The 14955-nt window shown below is 39.1% G+C and overlaps 1 protein-coding gene across 1 annotated transcript in view; it reads right to left on the bottom strand.

The window, feature by feature from the left end:
• LOC114668648 (NUAK family SNF1-like kinase 1) overlaps positions 1–14124 on the bottom strand; it is a 126112-nt gene extending 111988 nt beyond the window's left edge. Inside the window, exon 1 of the mRNA XM_028824521.2 lies at positions 13083–14124. Coding sequence (XP_028680354.1) covers positions 13083–13331 — 249 coding nt within the window. The 5' untranslated portion in view covers positions 13332–14124. The remainder of the gene's footprint in view (positions 1–13082) is intronic.
• Positions 14125–14955: the final 831 nt, after the last annotated feature.

Raw genomic sequence — 14955 nt, 5'->3', positions numbered from 1 at the left:
AGATTATTATATTTATTATATACTGCTCAAAAAAATTAGGGGAACACTTAATTAGCCCAGTCTAACACCAAATGAATGAGGCCTGAGGGATGTTAATTTGTCCAGTTAGGAAGCATAAGTGATTGTGAATCAACTTTACCTACTTTGGTGCAAATGAAAGTGACAAGAGGTGCACTGGAGAGGCAACAGCAAGACACCCCTAAAAAGAGAATAGTTTTGCAGGTGATGGCCACAGACAAATTGCTCTTTTCTTATCCTTCCTGACTGATTCTTCTCTATTTTTGTGTCTTTCTGGTGTCCTTGTCACTACTGGGATTATGAGGCAATACCTGCAGCCAATTCAGGTTGTACAGGTAGTCCTGCTTCTCCAGAATGGCACATCCAAACATGGTGCCACAGGAAAGTTTGCTGTGTCTCCTGACACATGAGAACATGGAGGAGATTGGTTTCTACTTGAAATTAAAGTCTTATTCTGGTGACCAGTGTCAAAAAAAAATCTAAACTAAATCCACCATGAATCACTATTGTAGAATAATAACAAGATGTGAAATCTTCCAAGGGGCTGAATACTTTTTATAGACACAGTACACAAACATTCTCTGTGTATGTGTGTGTGTGTGTGTGTGTGTGTGTGTGTGTGTTTTGGGGAAATAAAAACACCTAATAATATATTACATTTATAAAGGTAAAAGCGTATCAATTGGAAACATCAGTTCATTTTCTATTGTAATTTTCCATTACAGGAAAATCTGTACAAGCTAACCTCATGTTGACAAACAGCAATCAGAGATGGCAGAAGATGCTCAATGGACATGGAATGAGCCTAAGATAAGGGGGCACACAAAGGGACAGGAGGTAACATTCTGTTCAGGAGCTGAACTACCTGTGGGAAGAAGCTGTTGCTCACTCTGTGCATTGTTAAGTCTGCAGACCCTCATACCTTCTGTCAGATGGAAGAAGTGAAAACAGAAGGGAACCTGCAGATGCTGGAGGACTTATGGATGCAGTGCTTTGTGAACATGTCCATGATGGAAGGAAGAGAAGATATTAAGTATTTCGATTAAAAGACCTGCTGCATCACAAACACATATCCACCTCCCACTTCCACAGGTAGTCCTGCTGCCAGGCAATTAGGAGACCAGGGTTCACATCCCAGGTCCTCCCTGAGTGGAGCTGGCATGATCTCACCAGAACTGTGTGGGTTTCCTCCAAGTGGTCTGGTTTACCTCCCACAGACCAAAGACATGCAAGTTAGGTGAACTGGTGACGCTAGATTGGCCCCAGTATGTGTTTAGTGTGTGTGTGTGTTCACCTGACAATGGACTGGCGCCCTGTTCAAGGTTTGTTCCTGCCCCACCTTGTGCCCTATGTTAGCTGGGTTAGACTCCAGCTCCCCCCCGTGACCCTGGTCTGGATTAAGCGGGCTAAAAAAATGACATGACACGGCACTTCCACAGATTCAAAACAATTGGAGACTTCCACAAGCATAACTAAATTTGTTTTGGAGTAAATGAGAAAAGTAACGTGAACGTCTTAATGAGCGTAACCATCCTGATGCCCTTATTGGCACCACATAAAATGTTAAAAAATTGTTATCCCAGATGGTAAGTGAATGTGTCTGTCTTGTCAGCAGATATGCCAGAATACAATATAATTCTAAAAATTAAAAAAAATAAATTAACAGGTTAGTCTAAATCTTCCTTCCATTCCCCTACATGCTGGAAGAGATTATGCAAGCTGTAGCAGACTGTAGCAGTAATAAACTGAATAAATTTCTCACACATGCACACATAACCTCAGCAAAAGCATGTCCCCTTCTGTAAACTTGAGGAAAGGAAAGAAAAAATTCAAAGAAACTGAATCACAGCTGATAAAGAAATATGCTGCAAAAGACCCCCAAGAGAATAGAAGCATAAAAAAGAGGCTTCTGAGAGCCTGGCTTTGCACAAGCTTCTCACAATGTCAGAAAGAAGAATCTGAACACACAGACACAACGCTAGCACCAGGCAGCTGGCCGACCTCGACATTTTAGGATTGCCTGAAAGCGGCAGTGAGTAAGTGTCAAGTGTCAGACGCACTGCACTATCATTGCATCTCCATGTTACAGCGACTGTAATTCATGCAGTTGTAATACACCAAAGCTTTGGGATTACTTCTGTCAAAGCGATGGAGTACATGTGTCAAAAAAGTGGGCAATGAGCAAAATGTCAGTGCCAGAAAAGTTACTGTATGCCTTCAAAGTTTAGATTTGGTGCATCTGTGCAGCCAGGAACATCAGACTTGGAAAAGATTGTGGACACTAATCAGTCCGTCATTTTCTAACCCATTTAGTCCTGAGCAGGGTCGCGGGGGTCTGCTGGAGCCTATCCCAGCTAGCATAGGGTGCAGGGAAGAAACCCTGGACAGGCCGCCAGTCCTTCGCAGCTGTGGACACTACAATATGCTAACTACAATATATGGGCAATAGCATTAAATGATGGCAGAATTTTCTGTAATAAATACTATTTTGAAACATGCTACTAAAAAGCCACCTTAAAATGATAAGTGTTCCTGTGTCACCATCTGGTTGCTGTGATTCGGTCATTCCAACAGACGGAGCATCATAAACATTAGCAGTAATTAAATGTGCATTGCGTTTATCTTTCCAACAGATGGTGCATCACAAACATTACCATTACTTTTATGAATTCCATACCAAATAGTAACAGAGATGTGTCATGTAATTTTCTAACCCATTTAAACCAGACCATGGTCACAGCAGGGGGGCTGGAGCCTATCCCAGCTAGCATAAGACACAAGGCAAGAATAAACCCTAGACAGGGTGCCAAGTCCATCGCAGGGTGAACACACACACGAGCCAATTTAGCATCACCAACTGACCTAACCTTCATGTCTTGAATGAATGGTGGGAGCAAACTGGAGCACTCAAAAGGAAACCCAGGCAGGTACAGGGAGAACATGCAAACTCCACGCAGATGTGAACCCTTCCTGGTCTCCTTACTGCAAGACTAACAGAGACATATGCAATGCATTTGTCATTCCTACAGATAGCACACCACAAACATTGGTTGTAATGCATTTTACCTCTACCTCAGAGTGTGACGCACCACCTGTTAGAATGACACATGCAATGCACTTTATTACTACATACATATCAAAATACATTTCAACAGATGGTGCACTGCAAACATTAACGCTGAGGTATATGTTGACTGCTTAGATTTGAACCCATCTTAGATGGGTAGCACAGCTAGTGTGCTATATAATTTTGTACAATTCTGAATAAATTGAGATACTTTCTTGATTCAGTTTAATTTATTCTTATACCACATTAACTAATGACCTCAGCCATTAGGGTTAGGGTTAGGGTTAGAGTAAACCATTACAAGTACAACATAATTAAAACCCAAAATTCTACGTCTTGGACCTAACTTAGGCTTAGATGATGGTAAAATCTCCACACTTCTATCAGTTTCCTAAACCTGCTTAGCTGACTGCACAGCAGACTCACTTGCACACATTCAGTGTTGTCAGTTATCAAAATGCATGTCTTGTGATAAAGAGGAAATCCAAAACAACTGGACAGAAGCCACTTGGACACGGGAACAATATACACACTCCACACAGGGACCAGACTAAGGATCCACATCCAGACTGCTGGACCTACAAGGCCACACTGGCACTAACCAGCATACCGATGTGTGGCCACACGGTCAAATATGTCAAACCAGAAAATCTCTTTGGCACCCCCTGTCAAGGAGACGACTCTGGGCAGCCACAACAGAGAGGAACACAAAAAAAGGATGGAAAACATCTCAGAAGTACAATCTAGTAAAGAAACCACCATGTATCTGGGGAGATGGCGCACAGCATCATTTTAAAACAGGATTCTTCTTTAGCTAGACTGATGGTGAAGGAGGAGAGGGTTGGTCCTCCTTCAGGGTTTTACAGATGTCTGTTCTGACCTGAAGCACAGCTAATTCCATGATTTAATGTAATTGTGGGTTGGAATATATGGCACATACTGTACAAAAAGGGCAAAGCTTATTTGCTCCTCCCGGGTAAAAAAAGATTATATTTAATGACACAGATAAAAGAATTAAGAATGGAATCAGAATAAAGGAACCTTTAGATAATGGAGGATATGATCCCGCAAGTAAAAAAAAAAAAAAGAAGAGATCAATGAGTTTAGAAATAGTAGAAGACAGGCTGAAAAGAAATAAAGAATCACATAGCAAAATTGACTAGAGACAGCAAAATGGCTGGAAAAATGTTTTGTAACAAATGTACCAAAAAAAAAAAATCAGAAGGACATGGCAGAAACATCCATCATGAATTACCAATCTAGAATGGAGCAGTCTAAACTGGAAAAGACAAAAGCAGACAAACAGCAATGCATAATACATAAATACAGTATAGTAAATAAGCTTTCAAAATGAGTTATAGGACTCTCCGTTTAATACGGCAAACCAGAAACAGACAGAAACACTCAGCATTGAACAGACACAAAGTAATGAAAACTCCAGTCGAAAAGTTGAGCTCATTGTGACTTCCAGTAGCCTGCTCTCTAAGGTAGCAAGTGCTAATGCAGATAACTGCCAGCAACTGCAATGTAAAATCCCCGAATGTTCTAGCTGCCTGATCATGATGATATTTCTAGTGAATATGAGAACTTCATCAAATCCACTTAATCTAATTTCAGTCTGCACAAAACCAGTGTCTATCCGTAGCAGAATGGGGCAGAAGGCAGGAACCAGCCCTGGCCTGTGTGTACTCATGAACACACACACAAATTAGAATGGCCCTGGAAATAAAACAAGATAAGGTATATTCCACTTTTGGTGGTTCAGTTTCAGACATTCAACATCTAGTTATCTCACTAACCCTCAGGAATTTCACACTTTGCTGACAAAGCAGGGATCCACCTAAAGTCAGCCCATTATAAACAGGAGAACAAGCAAGTATTGTTTTACAAGCAATTTGATCCAGCAGACGCTAGGCATTAAAGTGAAAAAGGTTGAGCGAAATGCATTGGATTGGCTCTGTAACACTATAATTTATCAAATTTAGCTAAAAATGCAATTTAGTTCACCAGCAAATGAGAACATCAAAAGTAATAACTTTAGAGGCTACAAATTACTGTGATAGTATAAACGACTTAAGAACGTATTTCTTAACCAAGCAGTAAAATGAGTAACAAATCTCGTAAAGATATCTAATTAGTAACCTAAGTAAATATGTACATTTTCTCAAAATATCTAATTAGTAACCCAAATAAATAAGTGCATTTTCTCAAACTATGTAATTAGTAGCATAAGTAAAAAAAGCGCATTTTCTCAAAGTTGTCATTAATGCCAGATAAACAGGCTGGCGTCTGCTACACGTCTAGCAGCTCCGAGCACCACTGAGAATTGTGCTTCATTTTCACTTGATTTCTAACAGCAACCCATGTAGCTCAGCCTCAGAAGGACGGAGACTGAGACACACACACACCTGAGTCAGTCTGGCGGTGAAATCCTGCAAGGGGCAATTAAAAATAAGCAAGGAAGTGTGAATATCCTGGGATTCGATTGGATTAGGATTCAAATTGCACAAAAATACTTGGAAGAGAACAAAAAAAAAAAGGGGGTAGACGCCTTCATGGAAATGAACAATGCCTTGTACCCAGTGCTGCAGGATAGACCCCCAACTCAAAGCATGCTTTTTAGATGGACAATATGTGTTTGTGAGATTGGTTAGGTGGGAGAAGGCAAATAGCTTTATAATTAAACAGATGAGTTACTCAGGAAGTGCAAAGATAAAGAGAAATTTTGCATTATACATATATTAACAAGCTGTATTACCCTAAAACTTCTTGTATTTGGAGTTCATAAGTATTGCTAACATTGGAAAGCTTCTTTGTATAAAATATTCGTCTCTTTTCCCCACAGGTGCAAAGATCCCCATATTATCATAAACCAAATTCTAGAGACAATAGGACTCCACCCAGGGAGGCTTGTGGCCCATGACAAAAATACCAAGTGAAGAAAATGTTCATGTAGTGGTAGGAAATTTTTGGTGGAAAGGAAATTGTGCTAACCATCACACCACCATTGGTGTACTTTCTCTGTCGATAGATTAGACTCAACTTCAGATCACACTAATATTTCTTGCCTCTCACTGACTGATAGAGATGCATCACACAGAGCTTTGTTGCTCTACCATGAGGTGTAAAATGGCAGACCAAGGGATAAAATGGACAAGAGGTTGAGGAGATGTTTTGGCTTTGCTCATTTATCAATTAAAACGAGCCTAAGAAACACCTAAACCCAAAACATAGACAAAAATCTAATTTGGGAAACAGTTGTATATTTGTAGCAAGTAAGCTGAAATATGAAACACTTCTAAAATATTACATAAAGTAGTCAAACTCTGACAGTGGAAGTACTGAGCAGCCATCTTACATATCATTTCTCCAATGACATCACTCAATGCAACTTGTGTGTGCCATTACATAGCAAGCCAAAGAAAAAGTAACTATGAGACAAAGTACAGAAGCTGGTAGACGGTTGCAAGTGAAACATCCTGCCTCTCTATGTTGATAAAACTAAAGAGATGATCGTGGATTCAAGAAGACCTACACTGCCCACAATTCATCTATACTAATAAAAGGCAAAGCCCTCACTGACTGACTGACTCACTCACTCACTCATCACTAATTCTCCAACTTCCCATGTAGGTAGAAGGCTGAAATTTGGCAGGCTCATTCCTTACAGTTTACTTACAAAAGTTAGGCAGGTTTCATTTCGAAATTCTATGCATAATGGTCATAACTGGAACCTGTTTTTTGTCCATATACTCAAATGGAGGAGGCGGAGTCACGTATCGCGTCATCACGCCTCCTACGTAATCACGTGAACTGAAAACAAGGAAGAGATTTACAGCACGAGTCAAACGTGGGAACGAAGGTAAATGACGTTAATTGTTGAGTGTATTTTAATATGTATGCTTACACAGTATTAACACGTGCAATTAAACATGTGCATTTACGGGGTGATTTCTCAGGCTTAAAAGCTCGCCTTTTATTAAAAAGGTAAATGCAAACTGTTTTCATTCTGAAGGGCACAAACCACGTTAGATTTCATGCTCAACAGTAAGCTCAGCACACAGCTTGGTCATATTACAACCGGAGGGGTGAACTGACAACGTGGTATACAAAGAGATCCTTAACAAATAATTATTGATTCATTTTCCCTCAGTTTAAAAAGGTTTACTTTTCTTCTTAATAAAAATTTTAAAGCAGTACTTCGCCGCTGCGAAGCGCAGGTATTTTGATATATATATATATATATATATATATATATATATATATATATATATATATATATATGTATAGTCAATGTATGTATGTATATATGTATGTCTAGATATATGTAGATATGTAAATATATATATATGTATGTGTATATGTATATATATATGTATATATGTGGATGTGTATATATATATATATATATATATATATATATATATATATATATATATATGTATATATGTGGATGTGTATATATATATATATATATATATATATATATATATATATATATATATATATATATATATTATATATAGTCAATGTATGTATGTATATATGTATGTCTAGATATATGTAGATATGTAAATATATATATATATATGTATGTGTATGTATGTATGTGTATATGTATATATGTGTATATATATGTATATATATGTGGATGTGTATATATATATATATATATATATATATATATGTGTATATGTAGATATATATATATATATATATATGTGTGTGTGTGTGTGTGTGTGTGTATATTATATAGACATACATACATACATAGATTGACACATTATATATATATATATATATATATATATATATATGTGTCAATCTATGTATGTATGTATGTCTATATAATATACACACACACACACACACACACACATATATATACATATATACATATCTACATATACACATATATATATATATATATATATATATACACATCCACATATATATACATATATATACACATATATACATATACACATACATACATACACATACATATATATATATATATTTACATATCTACATATATCTAGACATACATATATACATACATACATTGACTATATATAATATATATATATATATATATATATATATATATATATATATATATATATATATATATATATGTAAATATTTATGTATATATATGTATGTGTGTGTATGTATGTATGTATGTGGGTATATATATGTATGTGTATATGTATAATGTGTGTTTATGTATGTGTGTATATGTATATAGATGTGTATATGTAGATATGTATATATATGTATATGTATATATATATGTTTGTGTGTGTGTGTGTGTGTGTATTATATATATATATATATATACACAGTATATTATATATATATATATATAAAAGACAGCAACACTTATAACAATGACAACACAATTACATTGACAATCATGTTACGTTATTTTTAAAATGTTTCCTTTTCTTTTTCATAACCTCTTTAACACACTACTTCTCTGCTGCGAAGCGCGGGTATTTTGCTAGTCTTACATAAAGAGTTCTGTGGTAGAGAGAGTGAAAAGAACCAAATAACTTGGTGTGGACCAGGTTGAGGACCTGATGTGGGCGATCAATACCTCCTCCTTGACCAATAAAGTACAGCAGCATCACCACTCTCTGCGCCACTCAGTATCCTCACCGCATTCTATAGAGGCACCAGTGAAAGAGTCCTGACCAGCTGCATCACTGTCTGGTATTGGAACTGTAATGTGTCTAATCACAAGTCTGCACAACATATATCGTGCACTGCAGAGACCATCATCAGGACTTCTCTTCCTTCCATCATAGACATGTTCACAAAGTGTTTCATCTGTGAACCCCTCGGCATTGTGGGAGATTCTCTCACCCCACCCACAATTTCTTTTCCCTGCTTCACTCCAGGCAGAAGGTATCAGAGACTGCGGACCAACACTGCCAGACTGAACAACTGCTTCTTTCCTCAGGCAGTCAGTATCCTGAACACAATGTTCCCCACCGCCTCTGTGTGTGCCCCCTTATCCCAGGCTCATATCTAGTTTCTGTTCTGTCCTGCTTTCATTTGCATTCCTTGTCTATTGTACATCTCCTGTCATCACAGATTGTCAACATGATGTTGATTTGTACAGATGTTGTTCCTTGTTTGACATTTCCTTTTTTAAAATGACTCACCTCTGTTTATTTTTATATTGACATAATTATTGTCTAAATATTGCACTGTGGCCCAGGGAAACAATTTCATACCATTGCATAATGTACCAAGGTACAGTATGTGTATAGATGGTATCACAATAAAGCCCACTTGACTTGACTGAACTTGACTTGACCGGACTCCACCTGCACATAATGAAGGCATTTCACAGGAATTCAAATTAAATGCACCTATGGAGATGAACTAGAAGACAATGGGGGCACTTGACACCGTGTCACCATCCACCTAAGGTACTTCTATAAAATGAAGACTCAAGAAAGTGAATGTCTACAGATGTATTCATTCATTTATGTATGTATGAGGGTGGTCCATCAGTTAAGACTGCCAGCCCACAGCTCCACAGAGCTAGGTTCAAATCCAGCCTGGTCACAGTCGGTGAGGAGTTTGCATGTTCTCCGTTTTCTATGGGAAGTTAAGCTGCTTCTCCCATCTGATAACATGCAAGTTAGGGTGACTGGTCCACTATAAACAACTATGGATGGGTGTCTGCGAGTGGGGCCTGGCATCCCATCACTGCTGCTGGCACAAGCTCTAGGACTACACTATTCAGTGATGGAATAAAAGATTTAGAAAATGAATAGATGCACTCGTTCATTTCATAACATGTGCAGAATTTTGTTTTTATTGTGATCTTATTTTTTATGCTGATCAATCGCAACAAAAGTAAAAATAGTAAGAGATTCTTATTGGAGATACGGGGAGCCTTAAAATCAAAGACTGGAAAGATTTTGTCATCATAACAGGTAGAACAGGACACACTTAACATGCCAGAATGCCCAGGAGAGGCTGCTCGACCCATTGCCTGGGACCAGGACTACGTCTGACTTGGTCTGTTATAAGTGACCTTAGACGTCCCCCGAGGTTTACTTTCCCCAGGGACACTGCTGACTGGCGTTTTATTTTTCTCTCTTCTGTTGTCAACTGGCCAGAGTTCAACAACAATGTTAATAAACTCATATTGTTACGCTTCAATTATGTTAATCAGTTTGCTTTGTTTTTCCATGTTTAAAGAAATCTGCATCTTTATTTGTAAGTTTCTAAAGCTTTTAATTGCATTCCATCTGTGAACTTGGTACAGCACTCCGTGAACTGTGCTATACAAAAGTAAACAGAATTGAATTCTGTATCCTGTCCTAGGCTTGTAACTGGCTTCACCTTAAATTAACTTATTTTTAATTCATTTTCCAATGTATTACATCATAATCCTTTGATGTCTTAAGAACCTGAAAGGCCACAAAAAATACTTAGTAAAGGGTAAAAGCATAGATATACAAAAGCATGTGCATATTTGTAAGTGCATATTGCATGCGCTCATTGTATTTTATTTTTGATGTACTATATATTTGTACAAGTGTGCTATAGCCTGACCTTGTCCAGTGGGACATGCAATGTACAAAAAATAAATTGAACTGAGCTGAATATGTGACATAATAACATCATAAAGTCCAAGGGGACAAATATGTTTTATTGCCATTGTACAATTTTAACTTTATCCTGCTTGTCAGTCTGATACCATATTGTAGTCTTTACTGTTTTCCTTTATATAGAAACAGGTGATGTTGCATGCTTTCAATGAACATATAAAATACACTTTGACTGGCTGACATGTCTCTAGCATTGTGTTGTTATTTTCATATTACTGTTTTTGACAGGTGCCCCCATCAGGGCACTATATACACCTGAATAGCTGTGCTACCTGTCTAAGACAGTTTGAAATCCAAGTGATCGATGTAGGCCTCTGCATTTACATGTGCAGTGCATCATCTATTGGATTGTATTTTGTAATGTATGAAGTAAAAACAAAATACATTGCATTTATCACTGCAACAGATGGCACATCACAAACATTTGTGGTAATAAAATGCATTGCATTTGTCATTACAGTACAACAGATCAGAATTAGCTTTATTGGCCAAGTATGCCAGCATAATATCAATCTGACTCCGGTTTTGGCGATTTTCCAATTATAACATACATAAATCAACATGCACACAATGGTTAATCACACACCTCAGATAGAAAAATACAAGATAGATAGATAGATAGATAGATAGATAGATAGATAGATAGATAGATAGATAGATAGATAGATAGATAGATAGATAGATCATCAGCGAAAGAAATGCAGATGGCGCATCAAACCATATGCAGCAATAAAATGCATTGCATTTGTTATTCAAACAGATGGTGCATCACAAACATTTGCGGTAATAAAATACATTACATCAAATATTTGTGATGCATCATCTGTTGAAATGATAAAGGCAATGCATAGATCTCTATTATATGCCATTTGGTATGGGAGTAGTAAAAGCAGTGCTAATGTTTTTGATGCACCATCTGTTGGAATGATGACAAATTGCACACAGAAACTTTTCCTTTTATTAAGGAGGATATATGAACTAAACTAAAATTACTGCTCAAGAAATCATGAAAAGTCTGATAAAGGAGAGGCACAGCCAAACAATGTGACAGTTGGAGTCCTAGTGAGATCTGCAGTTGTACTAGTATCTATCACCACAACTAGTCACAGTAAAGGACCCCAAAGAGCAAATGAAACTAAGTCACTAGCGACAGCCTCCACAGCCTGGTAATAAGCCCAGCAGATGCTGCCAAACGGGGAACACAAAGACTACAAAATGTGTTGGTATTGTGTGACCAGGAGGAAGTGGAGGAGTACTCCCTGTGGTGCCATTCCAAATAGAACCCAGCGAGGTAATCCCTCTTCCACCTGCTCACAGAAAACAATTCCAGCATTCCCAACATTGAGCAGCAAAGACAAACAAGTCACTCTGCTTGGTGAGGATGCCAGGACAGTAACGTGACCAGATACATCACAGCCCAGAAGAGAAAAAGGATTAAATGTACAGTTGGTGTTTGAATCATAAACGCATTTTGCAGATCTTCATTTAGTTTAAAATAATTTGCTATGTTTGCAATTAGCAATTGCGCTGTTCCCATGACAGGAAAGTATTCCAGTTTTGCTAATGAAGTTCTCTTTTACTGTGGGTGACCCTCACAGCCTCAGCTGGGTTCAAATACCTGCCTGAACAGGGCCTCTACAGGAATAGGTGTCTAAGTGCAATGCCATAGGGGAACCATTTTTAGTCCCCAAAAGACCCATTCACATGAAGGTTCCATAAAGATCCTTTATTTATTCAGACCCATAACAGGCTTCACACAGTAAATAATCAGGAATAGATGGTAACAGATTTGTAAAATACCAATGGGTCCTGATTTCTGCTGCACACGTTCAGTAACACAGGCTCATCTCAGGTTTTCTTAATCCGTTAGTGTCCTGCTATGTAGCCTATCATACATTAAATATTTCAAGGCTTTTTATTTCTCTACACAAGGGAAAAAGTTTTCCAAAGCACAAAGAACCAACTTTACTTGCAAAGAACGTTCCAGAATTAAACGGTTCATAGTGAAGCAGTGGTCCGACAAAGAAACACACAACTCAGTAAAGACCTACAAAGATCCCTTTAATGAAGCGTTATTTTGCAAGTTCTCGTCATTGTTGGCTCCGTTTCCTCTTCCGTATCCCAAATGTTAGGCTAGTGAGTGACTGTGCCCTGCTGTGGACGAATGTCCCGTTCAGGATTGGCTGCTGTTATGTGACCGTTATGGACTCAACACAATCCGCCCCCCGCCACACGGAAAACAAGTGAACGTTTATTACCTGAACTTAACAGGGGGCACCTCGGCTCTACACGATCACGCCTTCTTAAATGGTATTACGAACTGAAAGCGAGGTCGCACGAGCTCTTTAACACAAACATACCGTTTTTCCGGTGCTCCTTTCCACGGCCTTCTTGACCTTTCCGTAGGTTCCCTTGCCCAGCGTCTCGAGGACCTCGTAGCGGTGCTTGAGGTTGTGCTTGTGGTGATGCCTCCTGACGCCGCCTGCGCCGGCTCGGCGCTCCCAGCCCAAGGAGCCGCTCTCATCGCAGGTGGCGGAGATGTTGCGGCTGGAGTCCGATGCGCTCCCGCAGCTGTCACCCTCTCCGCCTATCCAGGTGACGCCTGTCATCGAGCACAATGTCCGGAGCAGCAGGGAGGGATACGGTGGAGGAGTGAAAAGCTCACAGGTGCCAGATGTTCAGCTTCAAAGGAATCGCGTGCAGGACATCGGAGACAACTACTCAGCTCGTCCCGGGTCGCATTTCACTTTCTGATTCTTCTTTTCTTGCGGTTTTACACTTCCCAAATCACTGCTTGCTCTCCAGATCCATAATTGTAAAGGGTCGGAAGAGACGAATAAAAGTACACCTAACAAAAAACTTTGGCAAAACACAGAGAGAAGGGTCTCCGCCACGCTGTCACCGTTTTGAGTTCTCCGCTGTTTCGAAGAATGAAGGCTGTCAGTTTTTTGGCTTGGGCGCTGGACGAAGCTTAAACGCTTTGCTCACATCGGCTTTGCGGCTTCACGCCCTCTTCACGACGAGCACAAGTGCCCGCTAACTCTGTTTCATTTAGAGATCAAATCTCTCTGAAGAGCTGAAGATGGGAAGCGAAGGGCGGAATGTCAGCTGTGGAGTAGACGCGCAGCTGAGGCTTCAATGAAAAATGACCTGTGTTGCCCCAAATGTTATCCGTTCATAGCACGTCTCTTTTCCACAAATCACCTCTACTCCTCTCCGTATCTGCGGCGTTTGTGTCCGTGGAATGCCGCTTTCCTTTCTGGTTGCATATATGTATGAAGCCCGGCACATTGTCCGCTGTCCCGTTATCTGTGCGAACCCGTTAATTAGGCTCCTTCAGCGAGGCACCGGTTGGGCGGAGCCGCAAGGGGCGGAGTCTACACGGATAGCACAACGCTAAATGGCAATTAGCGCGTTTCGCTAATGTCTATCATTTTCACATCCGATACGCTGCAATTATCCAGAGGCCCTGCAGCAGCTCCTCTTTTGCAAGTCGTTTTCCGTTCCCCTTTTCTGTCTAGACTCTAAAACTTCTAATCCTCGTTTTGCACGAGAGAGACTTCCAAAGTGTGCGCATTCTTGTGCTGAAAAGCCGGTTTATGTTATGGCAAAGTAGGCGTTTATGTAATTGGCTTCGACAACTCTGATTTAAAGGTTATTTAACACGAACCGAGTAAAAAATGTTGGCTAGAGATGTGCAAAAAATGTAATGAGCTTGCTTGGACAGAAGTGCGGTGTATCTCGAATTGCTCCTGTTCGAAACTGTCCGAAGGGGAGACGTGTGTCGATCCAATCACACTTAGACACGCGCGCGCAGGCACTCACGAGCTCACTTCCTCATATTCAAGACTTTAAACGCATTTACTGAGTGCGAAATCAGCGTTTTTATTAGAGTATTTATAATGTACTAAATAAGACAGCGGGCCACCAAGATTTTATGATTAATACATTTTTGAGAACATATCTGGTTATTCTGCCAGTAGAATAAAGATGCGTAAATATTAGAACGGGAGTTTGACAAGGTTATACGCAAAGCTCCATCAAATTAATAAATTGTTAATATAGTTGGAGAGGTTTGTAAAAATATTTTACACAAATCATTTAAGTCTGTTTTATACTGGCAAGTTTATGTTTTACACTGACAATTCTATACCCTGACATTTGCCAAAGAGTGAGTAATGCTACTGGAGTGTGTTTTAAAGAAGCAAATATTATTTATTGGAGCAGAAACAC

This window comes from Erpetoichthys calabaricus, chromosome 18, assembly GCF_900747795.2.
Source record: "Erpetoichthys calabaricus chromosome 18, fErpCal1.3, whole genome shotgun sequence".
NCBI lineage: Eukaryota > Metazoa > Chordata > Cladistia > Polypteriformes > Polypteridae > Erpetoichthys > Erpetoichthys calabaricus.
The sequence above is the reverse complement of the archived record's forward strand: the minus strand, read 5'-3'. Positions and strand labels throughout refer to the sequence as shown.